This window comes from Oncorhynchus keta, chromosome 10 (genome assembly GCF_023373465.1).
Source record: "Oncorhynchus keta strain PuntledgeMale-10-30-2019 chromosome 10, Oket_V2, whole genome shotgun sequence".
Classification (NCBI taxonomy): Eukaryota; Metazoa; Chordata; class Actinopteri; order Salmoniformes; family Salmonidae; genus Oncorhynchus; species Oncorhynchus keta.
The window spans coordinates 12193115-12215627 of NC_068430.1; the positions used below are offsets into that span (position 1 = coordinate 12193115).

Consider the following 22513-nt stretch of genomic DNA (forward strand, 5'->3'; position numbering starts at 1 on the left):
CACTGCGATTTTATGAATTGCTCAGAAGTCTTATGGCTTGGAGGTAGAAGCTGTTGAGGAGCCTTTTGGTCCTAGACTTGGCCCTCCAGTACCGCTTGCTGTGCGGTAGCAGAGAAAACAGTCTATAACTTGGGTGACTGGAGTCTCTGACAATCTTATGGGCTTTCCTCTGACATCCCCTGTTATATAGGGGACGAAGTACACACCCCTGAGGGGCCCAGTGTTAAGGATCAGCGTGGCAGACGTGTTGTTGCCAACTCTTACCACCTGGGGGCGGCCTGTCAGGAAGTCCAGGATCCAGTTGCAGAGGGAGGTGAGTTGTTTTTTGGGTATCTGTACTTTATTTATATTTTTGACTACTTTTTACTCCATACATTTCCCCTAACACCCAAAAGTACTCGTTACATTTTGAATGCTTAGCAGGACAGGGAAAATGTCTAATTCACACACTTAAAGAGAAAATCCCTGGTCATCCCTACTGCATCTGATCTGGTGGACTCACTAAACACAAATACTTTGTTTGTAAATTATGTCGGAGTGTTGGAGTATGCCCCTGGTTATCCGTAAAATTTTAAAAAAAATAATAATAATAATGCTGTCTGGTTTGCTTAATATAAGGAATTTGAAATGATTTATACTTTTGATACTTAAGTATATTTGAGCAATTACATGTACTTTTTTATTTTACCTTTATTTTAACCAGGCAAGTCAGTTAAGAACAAATTCTTATTTTCAATGATGGCCTGGGAACAGTGGGTTAACTGCCTGTTCAGGGGCAGAACGACAGATTTGTACCTTGTCAGCTCGGGATTTGAACTCGCAACCGGTTACTAGTCCAACGCTCTAACCACTAGGCTACCCTGCCGCCCCTTTTGATACTTAAGTATATTTAAAACCAATTTGTTTTAAACAACTTTCACCAATTTGTAAGTCGCTCTGGATAAGAGCGTCTGCTAAATGACTTTAAATGTTAAATGTTAAGTAGGATTTTACTGGGTGACTTTCACTTTACTTGAGTCATTTTCTAAGATAGCTTTACTTTTACTCAAGTATGACAATTTGGTACTTCTTCATGGCACTGTATATATGGGCTACTTCTTTAGTTAATTTGAGAGATACTGGTATCTGCCACGCATAAATGCAATTATCTGAAATTTGGTCAAACATCATATAGGCCAGTGATGAAGCAATCAAATCAAACAGCATGCACCAGATTTAAATAGAAGTTTCTTTCTTTCGTTTAGAACTCTTTCCCTACACCTTTATACCGTCTCCTTCCTGATGCCTGCAGGGCAGGCTGCCTCCCTGCTGCTCCTTTGTCTCTACTTCCCTCAACTTAATTGCCTTGCTGAGGCTCAACTAATTCAGTCTGAAGGAGACAAATTAGTTCCTGCAGGGGCGTTTCTCAAACAATAAAATTGTTGCTAAGCAGAGATTATCTCTGTTTGCGTCCCAAATGACAGCCTATTCCATAGTGTGCTGCTTTTGACCAGAGCCCTATGGGCCATGCCCTGAACAAAAGTAGTGCACTATATAGGGAAGGGGTATTCAACTCTGACCCTACGAGGTCTGGAGCCTGCTGGTTTTCTGTTCTACCTGATACTTAATTGCACCCACCTGGTGCTAAATCAGTCCATGATTAGAAGGGGAAAAATGGAAAAGCAGTGGAACTGGCTTCGAGGTCCAAAGTTGCGTTTGAGGGATATAGGGAACAGGGTGCCATTTGGGATGAACACTTAGGGTGTTCATAGGCAACACAACACCCACTGCAAACTAAATTAATGACCTGATATTTCTTACCATGATAATTATATTTTGGGGAAAAATAATTGCTGCCAGATGGTGAAAAGAACATGAACGCAAATGAACCACTTGCAAAGGTAGGCCTTTTTGTTTGTCAATGATCTGATCTGTTTATTAAAATGTGTACATACCCTAGACAAAATGACATTTACACAATATAATATATTAGACATATACCAGAGAGAGAGCGAGAGAGATCCCTGGAATAAAAGTACTGTAAATCTTTTTGTGTCCTTGTTTTAGCATTAATCCTCTTCTTTGTCCTTAAGATCTGCAAAGGCTTTTTTCACCATGAGGAACTGTGACTCTCTGTGAGAACGTTTCAGCTTGGCCCTGCGGTTCTGGAACCAAATCTGTGGAGAACATTGCATATAGAGCTCTTTAGAACAACCTTTGTGGTGTAAATAGTTTACCTTAAATTTATCAACTAAAACAATGTTTTTGTATAAGACTATCCAGTAATTACTCTGCTAAGAACATTTTATTAGCATGTTGTTACTTTATAATTCCGTAATTGCATAGTTGAGTTCAGATGAATAAATTACAGTCCCTATTTCACTTCTGTATTCTATTACAACGCAATAAGTAATGTGCTACTTAATAACTATTCAACATCAATTACAGTGCAACTACACATGTATAAGAACAACCTTAAGTGTTACTAGTTTATAATGCCTACCTGTATTCTGTCCTCCTCCAGTTGCAGTCTCTGTGCCAATTCTTCTCTGATGCCAATACCCGGGTAGGAGTTGATGAGGAACACACTCTCCAGGACCTCAATCTGCACAGAGCCCAAGAAGATATATCAATCATACAATCAAATTGTATTTTTATTTTCACAAAAACATCTGTCACAAAGTGAATAACAGTAACTATCACAGCCCCCCAAATGTGAAAATGAGATGTAAATCAGAAATGCTATTTAAAAGTTGATTTATAATATCTCTATCAATCAATATTTTGTTCGTGGAATGTCACTCACTACACATGGAACTTATATGCCACTGGGCACAGTTGTGTCAAATTTAGAGAAACACTCTTTTCACACCACTTCCACACAGAAGTGAGATTTTTATAGAAGGTATTAGCTGAATTTACGCAGCAGGTTAGGAGAATTAACGTGGGATGTTAGGAGACTGATGTTAACGTTAGGGAAACGAGTTAGGGTTAAAGCGTCTGTCTGCATGCTTGCCATTCGAAAATGTTCAGAATAGATCGTGCATATATTAGGAAGGGATTTTGGTCTTCGTCGATCTTTTTATTCTCGAGGCAAGCCGAAGTTCGGAACCGAAGTCTATGCTCTTTCGTCGGTCATTGGTCAACAGTAGGGATTCTCCAATTAAGTGTTTGTTGTCATTCAATGATAGACGACTTGTTTTCATGCACATTTTTTTCACTAGTTTGATGTAAAATTGTGCGACTAAGATCTCTTCGGCAAAAACCGTCAAAAATGTATGAGAGTTCTCGAATGATCTTATTAACTAGATTCATTTTTAGGATTTTGAGGAAGTGTATACTGGCTACAGTGTCTCAAGATGGACAAACAGCACTATTGGCGCTTTTTATCGTTTTTCAGTGGTATTTTAAGGGAGTATGCTAGGAGCCAGCCAAACCGAAGCATGCGGAAGCCTTTAGCGAAAATGCTCTCCTAACCTGCTACGAACATAGATTTGTATCAAAGTGTCATGAAAAATGTGCCTAAAAGTGTATTTTTACCTGTGCACTACTGAATGCCGTCCGCGGCCTGCGCCCGATGTACCAATTCAATGTTCTCCTGTGGGACTCTGTAAAGTGTTCACAGTTGAGTTTATGTTCCTCTTCTTTTCTCTTAATCTCCGACGAAGACTTCGATGATCCTTTTACTGTAATGTGACTTCTCTGTTTGGTTGTTTCCAACTCTGAAATCCAGACAGAACCCAATATAACTCAACAGACAATGACAGCAGGTTTAGTCTACAACGAAATCATGGCTACAGTGTAAATAAATAATATTTGACCTGTCCATGGTCGATACAGCTTCAGAGACACATTGCGTAGTTCTTGCCTGTCCAAATCCGACCCAAGAATTCTGTCTATAGTGAAAACTGGCCGTGCGTCAACCTGCCTGATCTGGCAACTAACTGTAGATATAGCCATAGTGTCAACCAACTATCTTCTGGAAGCTGTCCGCTCAGGTTACGATTTTTAACGATTCTGGGATTTATATACGTCACTAAATAAAACCGGAGGTTCTTAAAATTTAGCATATGAATTGGAGACCCCTATTCGGATTTTGGGGGTTGCAAACAGACCAAGGCATAAAGGTATTATCTCTTTAGGCAAGTGATTCCGTTTCTAATTGTCTCACTTTAACGAAACACCAGTGCCATTCTTTTCATTAAAACTAGCAAGGTTGAAAATCAAACCCATTCCCACTTTTAGCCTATATTGTCATTATGCGGGGCCAGTCAAGTAACCATTTTGTAAATGTTTGCCATGGAAATATAAACGAATAACAATCATCCAATACTATCAGGTTTAATCCTGATGAATGTTCCCTCTTCCTGCCGTTGTGATGCATATAGGACAGTGAATTATGTTGGGGCCAAACAAAAGCCGTCACAGCACCAGGTTGACATGTTGCTGGAAATCCGCGTGTAATCATTGTTCTTCCTCGATTCGACCGATTAAGAGCAGATTAGTGCTCGCTTTAGCGAACAGAACAACGGGAGCTTTAAACGAATAGCACACTTGTTTACTTTTCTCCCTGAATGGCATGGATAGGATTCGGACCCACGGGACGTCCTCAATGCGCACGGGCGCGCCCAATACTTTTGTTCAGACTATAAAAGTAGTCTGCTATTGTACGAAATCATATGCTTGTTTTTACAGTCACCCTTTAGTCTCGAGACACACACACACACAACCTAGGAGTTCTAAAATAAGACCGCCTTGAATTAGTGTACCTTTATTGTTGAAAAGCTATTTAAGACTGCAACAGTAATCACTGAAGTATAGAGTAAACATGATCCTATTTCCCCCTGCATCAACAATTAAAGTGCAGTCCCCCCTATTAACATCTAACAGTTCCTAACTACTCCTTTAAACACATTTCCCCCAAAAAATGATAAAAGTAGACTTTCATTATCAGTAATGTGTCAAATCAATTCCACTTTGTTGATATGATAGTTTTCCCTGCATCATGTTCACTATGAGTTGATAAGTGATAAACTTAGTCAGAGCTCAACACAAACGTACATAGCAATGGGTTAAGGAACATTTTAGACAAACAGCATAGCATACATACTGTATGTAGTGCATTTATTTGTACAGAAATCTGAGAAAAACAAAAAACATTTCAAAACATAAAATCGATTAACACATAAATGGGGAAAAACAAACAGTTCATAGATCCCATTTTTCCTTTTAAGAGGCAATGCCCTGATTTAGCACTTAGTATTATAGTGTTGTTCTTTGTTCCAACCAATGAGCGGAATACATTACACCTCAGGCACAAGGTCTGTTGGGCTATGGCAAGTAGTCTGATCCATTGAACGAGAAACCATTATTGGTGTTTGGGGTTAAATGATTAGAGATCAAAATTCTCATCTTGAAACCAAACACACTCAAAACGGTTAATTGAAAGGGTAAATATTCATTATAGAAGAATAAAAGCGTGGCAATTAGGTATCTTGAATGATGGGATCCAAAGCACATGCAAGCGTGTTAGCTGAATGGAAGACAACATGTATATGGTTTACATTATAAAATACTTGTTTATGTCATTACAGTATTAACATGTGTAAGGTCTTCCTTCCCCAACAAATTAATACACTCTATAATCTCTATGTTTTCTGGTATGCCATGGTATTCAGTCACCCTGATTATTAAAAATAAAATAAAATAAAAGCATTAAATCATCTCCTTCTACATTTCCTCTGAATACAAGTACCAGTATAATATACATGATTTACATATGGAGGATGAGAAAGATCCGGAAGGATTCTTTGAGTGTTCAGTCATTCACACACATTTATTTCTCCTCTTCTTTTGTTAGTTTAGTGGGGTCTTAATCCATCTTTGTTTAATGTTATAAAGTTTATTTGCAGTCCAACTCCTCTGTAAAACAATGTAGGAGCCAGAGAAAAGCCCATAGAGGCTAAGCCGAGGCCCAGGGTTGAGGAGCCAAGGAACCAACTCCCGCTCTAACTGTGCATTTTCACCGGATAGTACTTGGTAGTAAGACCTCGCCAAGCTTGTTCAGTTGTCTGTTCAGAAAAGAACATTGGCTCAACATAGGTGACTTTTTAACATTTATTTAACTAGGCAAGTCAATTAAGAACAAATTCTTATTTACAGTAACGGCCTACCCCGGCCAAACCCTAATCCGGAAGACGCTGGGCCAATTGTGCCTGCCCTATGGACCAAAAATCACACAAACAATTGCTCAAAGTCTTCTCATGTCGTCTCCTTCCATTGAAGATGATCCATTTCCGGTAGTTTGATGGTCCAAAGTAGTATCTGATGAAAGCCCTTTCCCTTCCATTCTCTTAGGCATCCGATTCTCCCTTCTCCCGCCCCTCCTGTCCTGCATCACTGTCCTCTGATTGGCTTTTGCTCAGCACCAGGAACTGCCCATCAGCGCTAGGAGCAGGGGGGGTGGGGCGACTGGAGGCTGCGATTAAACGGCTCTGTTCCTCCAGGTCCTGTGGGTTCATTCAAATTCATTGACTCATCAATTAATAATTCAGTTTACTGTAACATGAGTGAACACAATACAGTTATGATTATTGACCAAACACTGATCAAGATAGGCATTGATCTACAAGTCAACAAGAATAGGATAAGTACTATATTGTCAATCCTTTTGGTACGGCAATGTATTGATTTGCTGGGACACTGACGCTACCTTTTCAATCTGTTTCTGTTTACTCAGCTCCTCCTGCTGTTTCTCCTTGGCCTTGTCCTGCTCCTCCTTCTTCTCTGTAGCTTTGCGATCCTAACTCAGAAAATAAAAATTGTCAAGGTCCCACATGAGTAGCTAAGATCCATCTTAACAAATTAATTCCACTAAAACAGAGTCTCACATGTCTTACCATCTCTGAGTGGCAAGCGATCTGTTTGGCCAGCCCAACACTGTCACATATCTGAAAGGAGAACACAACATGCAATCAGAGATAAAAAAAATATAAAAAAATAACAGAGGGAACAGTAGACACATGCAAATGTCTTCCTTTTGTCACAACATGAAAAATATAAACCATTTTAACTGATAGTGCCATCACTATACAGACACAATATTCTTATTCCTAGAGTCAGGACTTGTTCCAAACCATGAAAACACATTTGCATGTGTGGCTGACCAGGAAAAACTCCAGGCCCTAGTTATATCGTGTAACTACTGGCCCTACCAACACATGTTAGAACAAAGGCTACACAGCAGAGCAGAACTTACCTTCTCCCCATCATTGTTGGACTCAAAGATATAGCAGACGGTGACAGGTCGTCCGTCCACCCTGCCTTCTGCAGTCTGCAGGACGAATCCAAACAGACGCTTGTTCTCCTGGTGGGACGAACACACCACCACACTGGAAAGAGGGAACTTGGGGAGGGGAGAATTAAAACAAGAAGTCATGTCTAATGTTGAGTGTAGACAGGTGGTGTGTCAGTGATGATAGGTCAATAGCCTCTAGACAGGTGTTGTGTCAGTGATGATTGATTTCACCTACCAGTAATGCTACTGAGGAAATGATATACTTGACTATCAGTGAAAAGAATGACAAACAGAAACATGTTCTAGTGGAGGTAGTGTGAGTTGGAGGACCTACCCTCAGCCGTGTGACTTGTGTCTGAGGATCGATGAGCCTGAAAACCACAAAACATCACACAAAGGCAAATCTATTGACTGTAAGAGCATGCTTTTAATTATGTCACACATTTATAAAAACAAAAACGCATGCACATTACTCAAAGAGCATATGTCTCACTTGAGGCAGTCGCAGGTGACCAGCAGGTGAGACTCAGTCATCCTGAAGATGTTATGTATGGCCCTGGCTGCTAGGATCTGTCTCATGGTCTCATAGATGACGTCAGAGTTGTCTGCATTCTTCACCTCCATAGAACCCAGGAAACGCACAATGAACAGCTGGTGCAGGATGGAGTCTGGATGGAAACACAGACAGACAGAGAGAGAGAGGGGGGGTGACACACACACACAGACAATGGCATGCGCACAGACACACAGCAAGACAGACCTGACACAGACAGATAGGCAGACAGAGACACTACCTTCACTCTCCTCAGGTGGAGTGTCTCCTGATTCACCAAACGGGTTGGTCCTTCTTTCAGAAACGGGGAGAAAAGAAACACAAGAATATGAATTAATATGACTGTTTTCGCTTCAAAATAGCTTGAATCAGGGGCGCAACTTTCTGCAATTGCATTTTTATTATTGGAATGTGATATGAAACGAGGCAACGGGGTGCTTTAGGACCATGCGGATGCCTCCGAGCGGTTGGGTATGCTGTTTGGAGTGTTTATCCAACTGTATAATTAAAATAAATAACTAATCTCCCCCCACTTCTAAAACCAAAGTTTCGCCCCTAGCTCGAACATATACCAGGGGCTCGTCCCGCCTATACACCGTTTGGGAACCCCTGGTTAGTTAGTACCAACCTGCCCTGTCCCGCAGCCTTGGCCTGGCCTGCGTACTCCTCGCTGACTGGAGAGATGATGTCAAACTGGATGGGCGTGTCAGGAGCCACCAGGGCGTCCAATGAGAGGACAGAGAGGGCCGGTGAGGCCGTCTCAGAGCCCACTGAGCTCACACTGCTGGTCCGCGCTGCCCGAGACCGCCCTTGTCTATACAGGAGAGACGGACGTCAGAGAGAGATGGAGGTCAGAGAGTGATGGAGGTCAGAGAGGTTAGAGAGAGATGGATGTTAGAGAGTTGGACAGAATGCAATATCATGACACCTCTAACTAGAGCAGGGTTTGTCTTAATTTAACTTACTACAGTAGGGTTTACCTTGGTTAGTCTTGATTATGTAACCACTTTATAGGCTAGAGTAGTTATCGGCTATACACTACCAAGGCCCAGAGTGTTCCATGGTCAGGAAAAACTCCTGCCTCTAATAATAATGAAGTCTCTATGATTCAGAAACGCACGTGGTCGGCCGCATACTCTCATGCCTCTGCTGGAAGGAGGGAGACGGTGTCACAGCCTCAAGAGCTGATTGGTTCACTCTGGCTGCAATTTCCTGCCAAAAGAAAGAGGGCATTTCAGCAATGAGGAAATGTGCTTGACAACAGCTCGGTAACAAAGTGAGGTGGGAGATGAGACTCACATCACAGACATCCAGCATTGTCTGGGGGAATGTCACACCATAGGGCTCACAGCTCTAATTATAGATGACAGATTGAATGATGATGATGTAAGAGTAGGGTTTTCCAGTGATTGCCGGCTACTCACCTCTGGGTTCTCACTCAGATATATCCTCTTTGAGATGTTGTTTATAGTTGCAATCCACTGAAGGAGGAGAGAAGCACAGGACAGCGTTATTAGGAGATGCACGAATTCCATGTCTGTGCTGTATTTATACAATACAAAAATAAGATGTACAAAACATTATGACTAAAACTGTTGTGTCACCTCTTCACAGTCCTTTCTGCTATCTGCCTGCAATATGACCACCCTGAAACAAAGACAAAGCACCTCAGTAACTTCAGTGAAAATAGTTACTAAGCTCTAAAGGTTCATAATCAATTCAAAATGTATTTGTCACATGCCCCGAATACAAACAGGTGTAGACCAAAACATTAAATGCTTACTTACAAGCCCTTAACCAACAATGCAGTTAAGAAAATATTTACTAAATAAACTAAAGGAATACAAAAAAAGTTAACAAAATAACAATAGTGAGGCTATATACAGGGGATACCGGGTCAATGTGCGGGGGTACACATTAGTTGAGATAATATATACATGTAGATAGGGGTAAAGTGACTATGCTTAGATAAAACAGTGAGTAGCAGCAGTGAACAAAACAAATGGGGGGGGGTCAATGTAAATAGCTCGGTGGCCATTTGATTAATTGTTCAGTAGACTTATGGCTTGGAGGTAGAGGCTGTTAAGGGGCGTTCTGGACCTAGACTTGGTGCTCTAGTACCGCTTGCCGTTCAGTAGCAGAGAGAACTGTATAAGACTTTGGTGACTGGAGTCTTTGACCATATTTTGGGTCTTCCTCTGACACCGCCAAGTATATAGGTCCTGGATGGCAGGAAGCTTGGCCCCAGCGAGGTACTCGGCCGTACATACTACCCTCTGTAGTGCCTTGCGGTCAGATGCCGAGCAGTTGCCATACCAGGCAGTGATGCAACCGGTCAGGATGCTCTCGATGGTGCAGCTGTAGAACTTTGAGGATCTGGGGACCCATGCCAAAAATTAGGTCTCAGGAAAAGGGGTTGTCGTGCCCTCTTCACAACGTTCTTGGTGTGTTTGGACCATGATAGTTTGTTGGTGATGTGGACACCAAGGAACTTGAAACTTTCGATGTGAATGGGGGTGTGTTCGGCCCTCCTTTTCCTGTAGTCCATGATCATCTCCTTAGTCTTGCTCACATTGAGTGAGAGGTTGATGTCCTGGCACCACACCGCCAGGTCTCTGACCTCCTCACTATAGGCTCTATTGTTGTCAGTGTTCAGACCTCCCACGGTTGTGTCGTCAACAAACTTAATGATGGTGTTGGAGTCGTGCTTGGCCACGCAGTCGTGGGTGAACAGGGAGTACAGGAGGGGACTAAGCACGCACCCATTTTGAGGACCAGCGTGGCAGATGTGTTGTTGCCTACCCTTACCAACTGTGGGCGGCCCGTCAGGAAGTCCAGGATCCAGTTGCATAGGGATGTGTTTAGTCCCAGGGACACCTGAGGTTAGTGATGGGCACTATGGTGTTGAAAGGCTGAGCTGTAGTCAATGAAAAGTATTCTCACATAAGTGTTCCTTTTTTCCCAGGAGGAAAAGGGCAGTGTGGAGTGCGATTGAGATGGCGTCATCTGTGGATCTATTGGGGTGGTATGCGAATTGGAGTGAGTCTAGGGTTTCTGGGATTATGGTGTTGATGTGAGCCATGACCAGCCTTTCAAAAGGAGTAGTAGACATTTAGGCAGGTTACCTTCGCTTTTTTGGGCACAGGGACTATAGTGGTCTGCTTGAAACATGTAGGTATTACAGACTCAGACAGAGAGAGGTTGAAAATGTCAGTGAAGACACATGCCAGTTGGTCTGCGCATGCTCTGAGTACACGTCCTGCTAATCGCGGCCTTGTGAATGTTGACCTGTTTAAAAGGTATTGCTCACATCGGCATTGAGCCCGTCTGGTAGGCTCGTGTCACTGGGCAGCTCGCGGCTGTGTTTCCATTTGTAGTCCGTAATAGTTTGCAAGCCCAGTCACATTCGACGAGCATCAGAGCCGGTGTAGTATGATTCAATCTTAGTCCTGTACTGACGCTGGCCTGTTTGATGGTTCGTCTGAGGGCATAGCAAGATTTCTTAGAAGTGTCCGGATTAGTCTCCCGCTCCTTGAAAGTGTCAGCTCTAGCCTGTGCGGATGTTGCCTGTAATCCATGGCTTCTGGTTGGGATATGTACGTACAGTCACTGTGGGAACGACGTCGTCAATGCACTTAATCAATTATTATTTCTATTTATTATGAATCCCCATTAGCTTCTGCCAAAGCAGCAGCTACTCTTCCTGGGGTCCAGCAAAATTAAGGCAGTTTATACAATTTTAAAACATTACAATGCATTCACAACAAACTGTGTGCCCTCAGGCCCCTACTCCACCACTACCACATATCTACAGTACTAAATCCATGTGTATGTATAGTGTGTATGTTATTGTGCATATGTCTGTGCCAATGTTTGTGCTGCTTCACAGTCCCCGCTGTTCCATAAGGTGTTTTTTAAATCTAATTTTACTGCTTGCGTCAGTTACTTGATGTGGAATAGAGTTCCATGTAGTCATGGCTCTATGTAGTACTGTGTGCCTCCATAGTCTGTTCTGGACTTAGGGACTGTGAAGAGATCTCTGGTGGCATGTCTTGTGGGGTATGCATGGGTGTCCAAGCTGTGTGCCAGTAGTTTAGACAGACAGCTCGGTGCATTCAACATGTTTTTTATAAATAAAAGTAGTGATGAAGTCAATCTCTCCTCCACTTTCAGCCAGGAGAGACTGACATGCATATTATTAATATTAGTTCTCTGTGTACATCCAAGGGCCAGCCGTGCTGCCCTGTTCTGATCCAATTGCAATTTTCCTATGTCCTTTTCTGTGGCACCTGACTACATGGCTGAACACTAGTCAAGGTGCAACAAAACTAGGGCCTGTAAGACCTGCCTTGTTGATAGTGTTTTTAAGAAGGCAGCGCTTTATTTATTATAGACAGACTTCTCCCTATCTTAGTTACTACTGCAGCAATAAGTTGAATAATATACTCCTCAAAGCCATTGGATGAATCCCAGAAGATATTCCTGCAAAACAGTCCTTGGGTGTAGCATCCGCATCATCTGACCACTTCCGTATTGAGCGAGTCACTGGTACTTCCTGCTTTAGTGTTTGCTTGTTAGCAGGAATCAGGATATAAATTATGGTCAGATTTGCCAAATGGAGGGTGAGGGAGAGCTTTGTACATGTTTCTGTGTGTGGAGTAAAGGTGGTCTATAGTTTTTCCCCTCTGGTTGCACGTGTGACATGCTGGTATAAATGAGGTAAAAATGGATTTAAGTTTGCCTGCATTAAAGTCCTCGGCCATTAGGAGCGCCGCTTCTGGACGAGCATTTTCTTGTTTGCTTATGGCCTTATACAGCTTGTTGAGTGCTGTCTTATTACCAGCATCGGTTTGTGGTGGTATATAGATGGCTGTGAAAAATATAGATGAAGTCTCTTGGTAGACAGTGTAGTCTATAGCTTATCATGAGGTACTCTACCTTAGGCGAGCAATACTTTGAGACTACCTCAATATTAGACATCGCGCACCAACTGTTATTGACAAATAGACAGACACCCCCACTCCTCGTCTTACCGGACGTAGCTGTTCTGTCCTGCTGATGCACGGAAAACCCAGCCAACTGTATATTATCTGTGTCATCATTCAGCCACACCTTGTGAAACATAAGATATTACAGTTAATGTCCCATTGGTAGGATAGTCTCGAACGGAGGTCATCCAGTTTATTCTCCCGTGATCTGTACGAACGGAGGTCATCCAGTTTATTCTCCCGTGATCTGTACGAACGGAGGTCATCCAGTTTATTCTCCCCTGATCTGTACCAACGGAGGTCATCCAGTTTATTCTCCCCTGATCTGTACCAACGGAGGTCATCCAGTTTATTCTCCCCTGATCTGTACGAACGGAGGTCATCCAGTTTATTCTCCCCTGATCTGTACCCGCTGTATTTCCTTCTTTTCCTCATGCGAATGACGGGGGTTTGGCCTGTCCGGGAGCAACATTATATCCTATGCGTCAGATTTATTAAAGAAAAAAATCTTTATCCAGTTTGAGGTGAGTAAATCGCTGTTCTGATATCCAGAAGCTATTTTCGGTCATAAGAGGCAGAAACATTACGTACAAAATAAGGTACAAATTCAGAAAAACACAAAATAGCACAATTGGTTAGGAACAAAAACGGCAGCCATCCCCGCCGGCGCCGTTCTTCTTCATAAGCTGGTATTACTGGTTTATAAAGCTTTAAATATGTAGCCATTTACTTCTTGCCATCAAAGGATGTGATCTGGAAGCAGAAGCGTCGGTCTTCACAGTCCACGGCCATGACAGAGCAATTATCGATGTCCATGACCAGACCCCCAGCTACATGCCCTCGTGCCTGGCCCATCAGGTTCCCTCCCTGGGTGAAGAAGTACTGCCGCTCCCAGGAGGAAGACACTAGGCCCGTTTTACTAGGCGGACACATTCAGAAGAGAAAAAGGAAAAGCATGGTTAAAACGTTAAAACGTGCCTTTTGGGCCCAAACTAACATCAACGTTTTACACTACAAATTAATAGGACCAATATATATATATATTTTTTTTTAAATCAAGCAAGCGTTATGAACATCTTCAATAAGCTGTGGCCAAGAGACAAAACTGCTGTCCTATCGTAGCTTGATATGGACTAACTTGAGTGGATTGATTTGAATGTATACATTTGTTGAGGTAGCCATTGCCAGGCTTGTGTGTGTGTCTGGTGTGGGACAGTGCTGTCTTACTTTCGTCTGTAGAGGTAGCCGGCCTTGCGTGTGAGGTTGCGGTTGACAGGAACCTGGCTAGGGTCGGGGTCTGGCATGTAGAGGAGGTCACTGGCCTGCTCCAAGTCCTGGATGGTCTGTTGCATTACATCTACCTCACCATCCATCTCCCTGCGGACACTGGACACAACCACACACGCCCAGCCTTAAACACACTGCATGCAATATGGCAATAATTCCATTTGGCCTAACAGCAATATGGAGCTACCACCATTGCTTACAACTATCCAATCTTCTCAGATCTCTACAAATTCCTAGGGTCTAGGAGATTCAGGTTGAAGCTTACTTCTGAACGCTGGTTCCTATGTTGGTGAGGAAATCTTCCCACTGCTGGGTGAGGTTCTCTGATCCCAGCTTGAAAAAGCTGATCTGAGAGATATAGACATGCTGATCAGAACATATACTGGAGACAGAGAGATAAAGAGACAGAGAAAGAGAGAGGAGAGAAAGAAGGTGTAAGAAAGAGAGACGGAAGGGAGGAGGAAGTAAGGTTGTTGTACAGTACCTGTGCCTGCATATACCCCAGCAGCGGCTCCAGAATGGCAATCTTCTTCTTGTACTGCAGAGTGTTGAGGGCTGTGAAGTAGTGCATCATGGTCTGGTGCTGCTTCTTCCTGGAGGTATACACATCCTCCATCACCTCGCCCTTCACCTGGAGAGAAGACACGCACACAAAATGTCAGGTTTAACTTGGTGAGACAGTCATTGTTACAACAAGGTAATCTTATAATAATGAACTTCTCCAAAAATAATATTATGTTCCCAAAAACAAACCCTGTACCTTCTCGTTGTCCCTCCTTTTAGAGAGACGGCTGTATCGGTTGATGGCCATGTCATGATCTGTAGACAGAAACATGTCATGAGTGGTTATTACAATTACAACATGGGCTCATGAAATCATACCATGTCACAACAATAATTTGTTTTACTGAGTAGTTCGCACTCACCATCACTGGCAATCTGGAACACTTCCTTCAGAGTCAGTATCTCTGTAGGGGAGAGAAAGATGGTTAACATCCATTTCAACTATCTGTTCACATTCTGCCACTAGTCAACTTTACAAAGTGGCAGACGTTGGTCTAGGCTAGCGATAGTGCAGCATAGCCACCTTCAGACTCCTATTAACTTAGATTTATTTAATAGGATTTTATATGTCATTCTATGCCCTTGACGTCCCTGTGATCGGTCTCCAGCTCTCATAACTGTATTTATCTCTATAAAAACAGTACAAAAAAGGGTATGGAATTTAGAGTCCTACCTCTTAAGTCCCTCTCCTTAAACTGGGTGATAGGGAACATCATGGCGTCAGCCAGCTGAGTGGAGAGGACTGCATGACAGGAACTCAACTGTGGGAGTGAAGAAAGGCCAGTTACATTATGGAATCTCCTCAGGGAAATGTCTCTCTCATCACAGAGGAGAGGTGGGGGAGCCTAGCAAGAAGGACGAGAGAGGTAAATACAGAATGAAGGAAGGGAGGGGTTTAAATTAAGATTGAAAGAGTATGTATGAGTGAAGGATCGGAGAGTTTAAAACAATTTTTTTAAACCTTTATTCAACTAGGCAAGTCAGTTAAGAACAAATTCTTATTTTAGTGGGTTAACTGCCTGTTCAGGGGCAGAATGACAGATTTGTACCTTGTCAGCTCGGGGATTTGAACTTGCAACCTTCCGGTTACTAGTCCAACGCTCTAACCACTAGGCTACCCTGCCGCCCCAAGGTTAAGACAGAGAGATGGAAGAGGTTAAGATGGACAGAAGGAAGGAAGGAAGAAGTTAAAGTGCAGTGTGAGAGAGTGTTTATTAGTGTAATTAAAGAAGGTAAAGGTTAAGACAATGTAATCCTATGTGAGCAGCAGCGTGCCACAGTGAGGAGGAGGATGAGGGCAGAGCAGCAGTTCTCACCTCGTCTATGACTTTGGCAAAATGCTGCAGGGTGGAGCTCATGACCTCATCGTCGCTGCAAAGAGGGAAGCGCTGCAAAGACAGGCCAAAGTCCTAATGCATTTTCCATTTATATTTTAGTCGTTTGACAGACGCTCTTATCCAGAGGGACCTACAATCAGAGCATTCAACTAATGTTTTAAACAAACGGGTTTCTTAGAAGATGCATGAGAAAAAGAAATGCAAGCATTTCCTGACTGGAAGAAAATTGACTAGGCCCTAGTTTCTTGCCTGGTCAGGTCACGTTATAAAACAAAACTCTGGGCCCTAATGATAATACCATAATTGACTAGGTGTTTTTATGTTTCACCTGGTCCTAGTAGTGCATTAACGTGCCATAGAAAACAACAGACAGCTCAAAGGGAAATCCATCACCACCGACACCTCTATCATGCATACAACATGTTGACATTGTGAGAACATACCTGTTTCTCATACTCCTTCAGAAGTTTGGAGGTGAGATGGGTGGCAGCACTCAACTCGTTCTGAAAAGGAGAAAAGCCAATGTAGTTTTACCTAACCGACTATAGGAGCAACTACTTATTAGTGTGTGTTTGTCTGCTTGGCCTTAACTGCATATGAGGAGGTCTGGAAAATGTCTCTCATTTGTCATTTTTTTTGAGTAGTACAAATTACAGTCCATTCGGAAAGTATTTCAGATCCCTTGACTTTTTCCACATTTTGTTACGTTACAGTCTTGTTCTAAAATTAAATTATTTATCCTCATCAATCTACACACAATATCCCATAACAACAAAGCAAACAGTTCTCCCCCCAAATGTATTAAAAATAACTGAAATACCACATTTACATAAGTATTCAGACCATTTACTCAGTACTTTGTTGAAGCACCTTTGGCAGCGATTACAGCCTCGAGTCTTCTTGGGTATGACGCTACCAGCTTGGTACAACTGTATTTGGGGAGTTTCTCCCATTCTTCTCTGCAGATCCTCTCCAGCTCTGGCAGGTTGGATGGAGAGCGTCGCTGCACAGCTATTTTCATGTCTCGCCAGAGAAGTTAGATCGGGTTCAAGTCTGGTCCCTGGCAGGGCCACTCAAAGACATTCAGAGACTTGTCCCGAAGCCACTCCTGCATTGTCTTGGCTGTGTGCTTAGGGTCGTCGACCTGTTGGAAGGTGAACCTTTGCACCAGTCTGAGGTCCTGAGCGCTCGGAGCAGGATTTCATCAAGGATCTCTCTGTACTTTGCTCCGTTCAACTTTCCCTCGATCCTAACTAGTCTCCCAGCCGCTGAAAACAATGCCCACAGCATGATGCTGCCACCACCATACTTCACCGTACAGATGGTGCCAGGTTTCCTCCAGACATGACGCTAGGTACTCAGGCCAAAGAGTTCAATTTTGGTTTCATCAGACCAGATAATCTTGACTCTCATGGTCTGAGAGTCCTTTAGGTTTTTTAAGGCAAACTGTCATGGGCCTTTTACTTAGGAGTGGCTTCCGTCTGGCCACTCCACCATAAAGGCCTGATTGGTGGAGTGCTGCAGAGATGGTTGTCCTTCTGGAGCGTTCTCCCATCTCCACAGACGAACTCTGGAGCTCTGTTAGAGTGACCATCGGGTTCTTGGTCACCACCCTGACCAAAGCCCTTCTCCCACGATTGCTCAGTTTGGCTGAGCGGCCAGCTCTAGGAAGAGTCTTGGTGGTTCCAAACTTCTTTCATTTAAGAATGATGAAGACCCCTGCATTCTTGGGGATCAATGCTGCAGAATTTTTTTGTACCCTTCCCCAGACCTGTGCCTCGACACAATCCTGTCTATCTATGTATGTATGTATGTATGTATGTATGTATGTATGTATGTATGTATGTATGTATGTATGTATGTATGTATGTATGTATGTATGTATGTATGTATGTATATATACATACAGTGCCTTCAGAAAGTATTCACACCCCTTGTCTTTCTCCACATTTTGTTGAGTTATAGCCTGTCAAACACAGAATCAATATATATATATATATATATATATATATATATATATATATATATATATATATATATATATATATATATATATATATATATATATATATATATATATATATATATATATATATATATATATATATATATATATATATATATATATATATATATATATATATATATATATATATATATATAGTACCACAAAGTCCAGGTTTTGAATTACACTTTGGATGGCGTATCAATACACACAGTCACTACAAAGATTTCACCATGAGGCCAATGGCGACATTAAACATTTAGAGTTCATTTGCTGTGATAGGTGAAAACTGAGGATGGATCAACTGAGGATGGATCAACAACACTGTAGTTACTCCACAATACTAACCTAAATGACAGAGTGAAAAGAAGGAAGCCGGTCAGAATACAAATATTTCAAAACATGCATCCTGTTTGCAATAAGGCACTAAAGTAACACCGCAAAAAAATGTTGCAAAGAAATTAACTGTCCTACAAAGTGCTATGTTTGGGGCAAATCCAACACAACACATCCCCGAATACCACTCTGTATGTCATGGGTATGCTCGTCTTTGCCAAGGACTAGGGAGTTTTTTTTATGAAAATAAACTGAATAGAGCTAAGCACAGGCAAAATCCTTCAGGAAAACCTGGTTCAGTCTGCTTTCCAACAGACACAGGGAGACAAATTCCTCTTTAAGCAGGACAATAACCTAAAACACAAGGCCAAATAGACACCGGAGTTACTTACCAAAACGACATTGAATGATCCTGATTGGCCTAGTTACAGTTTTGACTTAAATCTACTTGAAAACCTAAGGCAAGACCTGAAAATGGCTGTCAAACAATGATCAACAACCAGTATGACAGAGCTGGAAGACTCAGACAGAATCGAAGTTGTAATTGCTGCCAAAGGTGATTCTAACATGTACGCTCAGGGTGTGAAAACGTATGTAAATTAGATATGTATTTCATTTTCAATACATTTGCAAACATTTCTAAAAACATGTTTTCCCTTTGTCATTATGGGATCTTTTACGTAGATGGGTAAGAAAAAATAGTTTAAAAAAAAATCAATTTTGAATTCAGGCTGTAACACAATAAAATTTGGAATAAGTCAAAGGACATGAATACTTTCTGAATGCACAGTATTTTGTACAGACAATAAAGAAAATCAATTATGGGTCTACATCTTCATATTGCTCCCAGCATTGTTCAAAGGCTAAGAAAGTTTATATTATTGATCTGACTGTGTTCCAATTGTGCCTGCCTCTTTGCCAACGAGTAGAATCATGAACAGGGGTTTATTCATTATGTTCGCCAACGACTCCTGGATTTGACTCCCGGATTTGCCTTTTTGGCAGCACATTAACTACCCTTTCGCAGCACAGGCCAGGGGCCTGAGACGTGATATGAACTCCCCGCCTCACATTCGGCTCAATTAGGCAACTTGAGACGCTGCTGATAGTATGCTTGCGAGATACTGGACAAAAGGCAGTTTTAAAACCATCCTGCGATTAATACTGTTTACAGACATCCCCAAAACAACCAAAAACCAACTCTCAGAGAATGAGTGCACAACTGGTAAATAGTCGCTTATAAATATGTCAGTGAGTCAGGTGGCTAGCTGCCAGCAGAGACATATTGCAATAATGTTGAAGGGCTCTGGCTAGTATTCCTTAGCCAGCTAGAAGAATGAAGAAGCCAAAGCGAATGTTAAACAGAGCCTCTCTCAGCAGGAGCAAAAAAATAAGCTACTAAGTTCTCATAATAACATTGCTCTACAGAGAATAGGCTACCGAGACAGACAGTGATGCAGGGCCCAGTAGTGAAGCAGACTGCAATGCATGCAGAAGGGAGGGAGCAGAGGAACAGAGCCCCATGTGGGGTCCCCTGAGAAAATCTGTACTAATCTTATCAAACAAATTAGGGGGGAACATACGTTTCAATATGAATATCTCCACGTGGCTTATGTTCCCTAAAGGCCGACATCAAAATACAACATGCAAACAACACAGTTCTGAAAAGGTCATACGTTTTTGTCTTCGTTTCCAATGCTACGCGTCAGTGTGAATCCTTTCTCATATTTCCCCCCTTTCTGGGGTATGACGTTACAATTGTACAGCTAATAGGCTCTGTGTTTCTAGATGGACTGAGGTGAATGAAACTACAGCAGCGAAGGTGATAATGACTGGGGGACATTTTCTTGTTTTTGCTGTTCCCCAAATAGCATTTAAAAAAACATTTTGGTAGAAATGCAGCAAATGAGCTTCAACTTTTAAAAATGTCAGGACCGCACCAAAACCTTGGTTACAGCCCTGTTTGTATGAGTGTGCTTGCTTGTTAAAAAAAAAAAAAAGCCTGCACACTAACTGGCATGAACTTATCCCAGGGCTCATTGCTCACTTGTGCATCGTAGATTCTGTTCATGGCCTGGAAGAGCTTCTGGGAGTAGTTGGATATTGCAGCCGCATCCTCCTCGAACACACCGAGCAGGGAGCGCGTCTGGCAACAGGGAGAGAAAGACAGTAGATGAAGGAACCACTCATCTAAGGAAAAAGTCAGGTTAGGCCTACCTGAAAGAGGAAGCTTAGATGGCACACTTATGTCACCGTTGTGCAAGGCTAATCTGGTCCCAGATCTGTGGCTTTAGCCAATCCATCTGACTATTGTGTTTATCCCACACATCAGAGGTGGCCTCCTGGAGAGCGACCCTTCATCAAGATTATGTTTAGCTGAATCAGGTGTGTACTGTGTAGGTTGCATAGGACAGGATAATGAAGAATGCATGCCCAGTAGCTATCCAGGAGGCGGGGTAGCTGGGCGCCACCACTGCCATACTGTACAGCTACATGTCATGCCCCAGACTAGGTCAGGGACACGTCATGTCTGTGGGTGCAAGCTGTGGGTGCAATCAACACTCTGGAACTGGTCTCACTGGTATATGTTGCTGCATTCTGTCAGGGGAGAGAGCCCCAGCCATAGAAATAGAATGACTAGAATGGATTGGAATGTAATTAAATGGTATTTTCTATTGCCTCAGTCCCCTGACACTGCTGCACAAGCCTGTTCTGCAACAGACAGTAATGATTGTTATGACTACTGGACATGCAAGCAGTTTTGTTGGTTACTGTATCTAGGCTATATACCGTAGCTGAAAGAGGGTTTCATTAATGCCAACAAATACAAAACTAGGTCTAAAGAACATTTAACGTTCACTGTACAAGTGCAGCTCTCATAGACAAGCCAAATACCAATTATAAAAGGCCTAGCTATGGTCAGACAGCCAATCCATCAAAATCCAGTGGTTTGCAGCTAGCCAATAACCTCTTCTCTAGATTCTGGGGAAGTAGCGGTGTTTACTCAACTCTACGATAGGGAGGAAGTGGTGCACCCAGCTAGCCAGCTGGAGCCAGGACGGTCACGTAGCTTGACCGACTAATTTGTGTGTTCAATATCATCAACAACAAGGGTGTGATGTGTGCCATGGCATTGTCTCAATAGAAACCCATTATCTAGTTACTTTTATCAGGTGGTGCAAAGGCCGATAATGCAAAAATAGCTATTACCATTGACAGCTGGCCAAATATCATGAAGCAGTTTCGCTCGTTTGCCTGGGGACCAGACATATTCGCTTTGAAGAGGCCACCTATCACCTTCTGACAGCTCTTTATTTGACGCTTGCTCGAGCGAGCTAACATGGCTGGCTAGCATTCGCTGCGCTCTTGCACACCACAAAGACAACAGGGAGCTACAGAGCATAGTTTGAGATTACCTGCGGACTGTCCTCGAATGTCTCCTCGATCGGTAATTTATCTATTCCAGGCATGGCTATAGCTAGCTATTTCAATTCGTACGAATATGAACTGTAATCGGTCAATAAGAAATGAAATAACTAGCCTATCACTCCCACTGAATGTTTTCCCTTTAGATCAACCTCCACACACATATCATCCTACATGCGGATATCCCGCCTTTAGAACGATTATGATTGGATAAAGTTTTTCTCGACAGATTTCATTGGTTCCTTTGTGCTATGCAATGAAATACATTTGGGCTCAATTTAACCGTTGTCCATAAACGATTACTAGTCTGCTTTCAGAGCCAAAAATGGCACCACGGTGGTGCGGTTACGAAGGTGGGTGGCTGAACATCTGAACAGTTTTGGATGACTTTTTTCCATCTATCTTGTTTCCATGGTTAGGATTATGTTTTTTGTTGCAATTTGCAACCAAACAACAGCATAGTTTTAGGCAAAACTTTACAAAACATTAAGAACACCTTCCTAATATTGAGTTACACCACCACCTTCAATTAGTCTGGGCATGGACTCGACAAGGTGTCGAAAGCATTCTGCAGGGATGCTGGCCCATATTGACTCCAATGCTTCCCACAGTTATGTCAAGATGGCTGGATGTCCTTTGGGTGGTGGACCATTCTTGATACACACAGGAAAGTGCTGAGTGTGAAAAACCCAGTTCCTGACACAAATGGGTTCACCTGGCACCTACTGCCATACCCCCATT

At 42.5% G+C, this 22513-nt stretch overlaps 2 protein-coding genes and 1 long non-coding RNA gene across 4 annotated transcripts; 1 reads left to right on the plus strand and 2 right to left on the minus strand.

The window, feature by feature from the left end:
• On the plus strand, positions 1–2649 carry LOC118388217 (uncharacterized). The gene is made up of 3 exons (XR_004826525.2): positions 1–1880; positions 2073–2203; positions 2504–2649. It is a non-coding gene; the product is annotated as an uncharacterized LOC118388217 (long non-coding RNA).
• On the minus strand, positions 1887–4579 carry LOC118388216 (homeobox protein ANF-1-like). Its single transcript, XM_035777043.2, has 4 exons — positions 3801–4579; positions 3520–3701; positions 2483–2584; positions 1887–2156 (listed from the first exon to the last, which is right to left on the minus strand). The coding sequence occupies exons 1-4, from the start codon at positions 3937–3939 to the stop codon at positions 2049–2051; spliced, it is 531 nt and encodes a 176-aa protein (XP_035632936.1). The 5' UTR covers positions 3940–4579; the 3' UTR covers positions 1887–2048.
• Positions 4580–5086: 507 nt separating this feature from the next.
• Positions 5087–21945, minus strand: LOC118388215 (DCC-interacting protein 13-alpha-like). Of its 2 annotated transcripts, none has more exons than XM_035777042.2 (22): positions 21763–21945; positions 20394–20492; positions 16449–16508; positions 15985–16056; positions 15342–15429; positions 15031–15072; positions 14865–14923; positions 14589–14735; positions 14370–14452; positions 14045–14203; positions 13548–13736; positions 9434–9476; positions 9254–9310; positions 8950–9041; positions 8458–8643; positions 8071–8120; positions 7770–7944; positions 7611–7647; positions 7238–7384; positions 6879–6929; positions 6692–6781; positions 5087–6488 (listed from the first exon to the last, which is right to left on the minus strand). In XM_035777042.2, exons 1-22 carry the CDS (start codon positions 21814–21816, stop codon positions 6333–6335), a joined length of 2136 nt encoding a protein of 711 aa, XP_035632935.1. In that variant the 5' UTR covers positions 21817–21945; the 3' UTR covers positions 5087–6332. The 2 variants fall into 2 exon arrangements, with proteins under 2 accessions (XP_035632935.1, XP_035632934.1); XM_035777041.2 differs by having other exon boundaries at positions 8071–8123.
• Positions 21946–22513: the final 568 nt, after the last annotated feature.

Bases quoted from the DNA above. Each gene is read 5' to 3' on its own strand.
- LOC118388216 (XM_035777043.2), bottom strand. From the start codon at position 3,939: ATGGCTATATCTACAGTTAGTTGCCAGATCAGGCAGGTTGACGCACGG. The intron at 3,702-3,800 runs GTCAAATATTAT...TCTGGATTTCAG, and splicing joins GCTGTATCGACCATGGACAG to AGTTGGAAACAACCAAACAG. The intron at 2,585-3,519 runs GTAAAAATACAC...GGCTCTGTGCAG, and splicing joins CGGCATTCAGTAGTGCACAG to ATTGAGGTCCTGGAGAGTGT.
- LOC118388215 (XM_035777041.2), bottom strand. From the start codon at position 21,816: ATGCCTGGAATAGATAAATTACCGATCGAGGAGACATTCGAGGACAGT. The intron at 15,430-15,984 runs GTGAGAACTGCT...TCACTCCCACAG, and splicing joins TTGCCAAAGTCATAGACGAG to TTGAGTTCCTGTCATGCAGT. The intron at 15,073-15,341 runs GTAGGACTCTAA...TCTCCCCTACAG, and splicing joins TAAGGAGAGGGACTTAAGAG to AGATACTGACTCTGAAGGAA.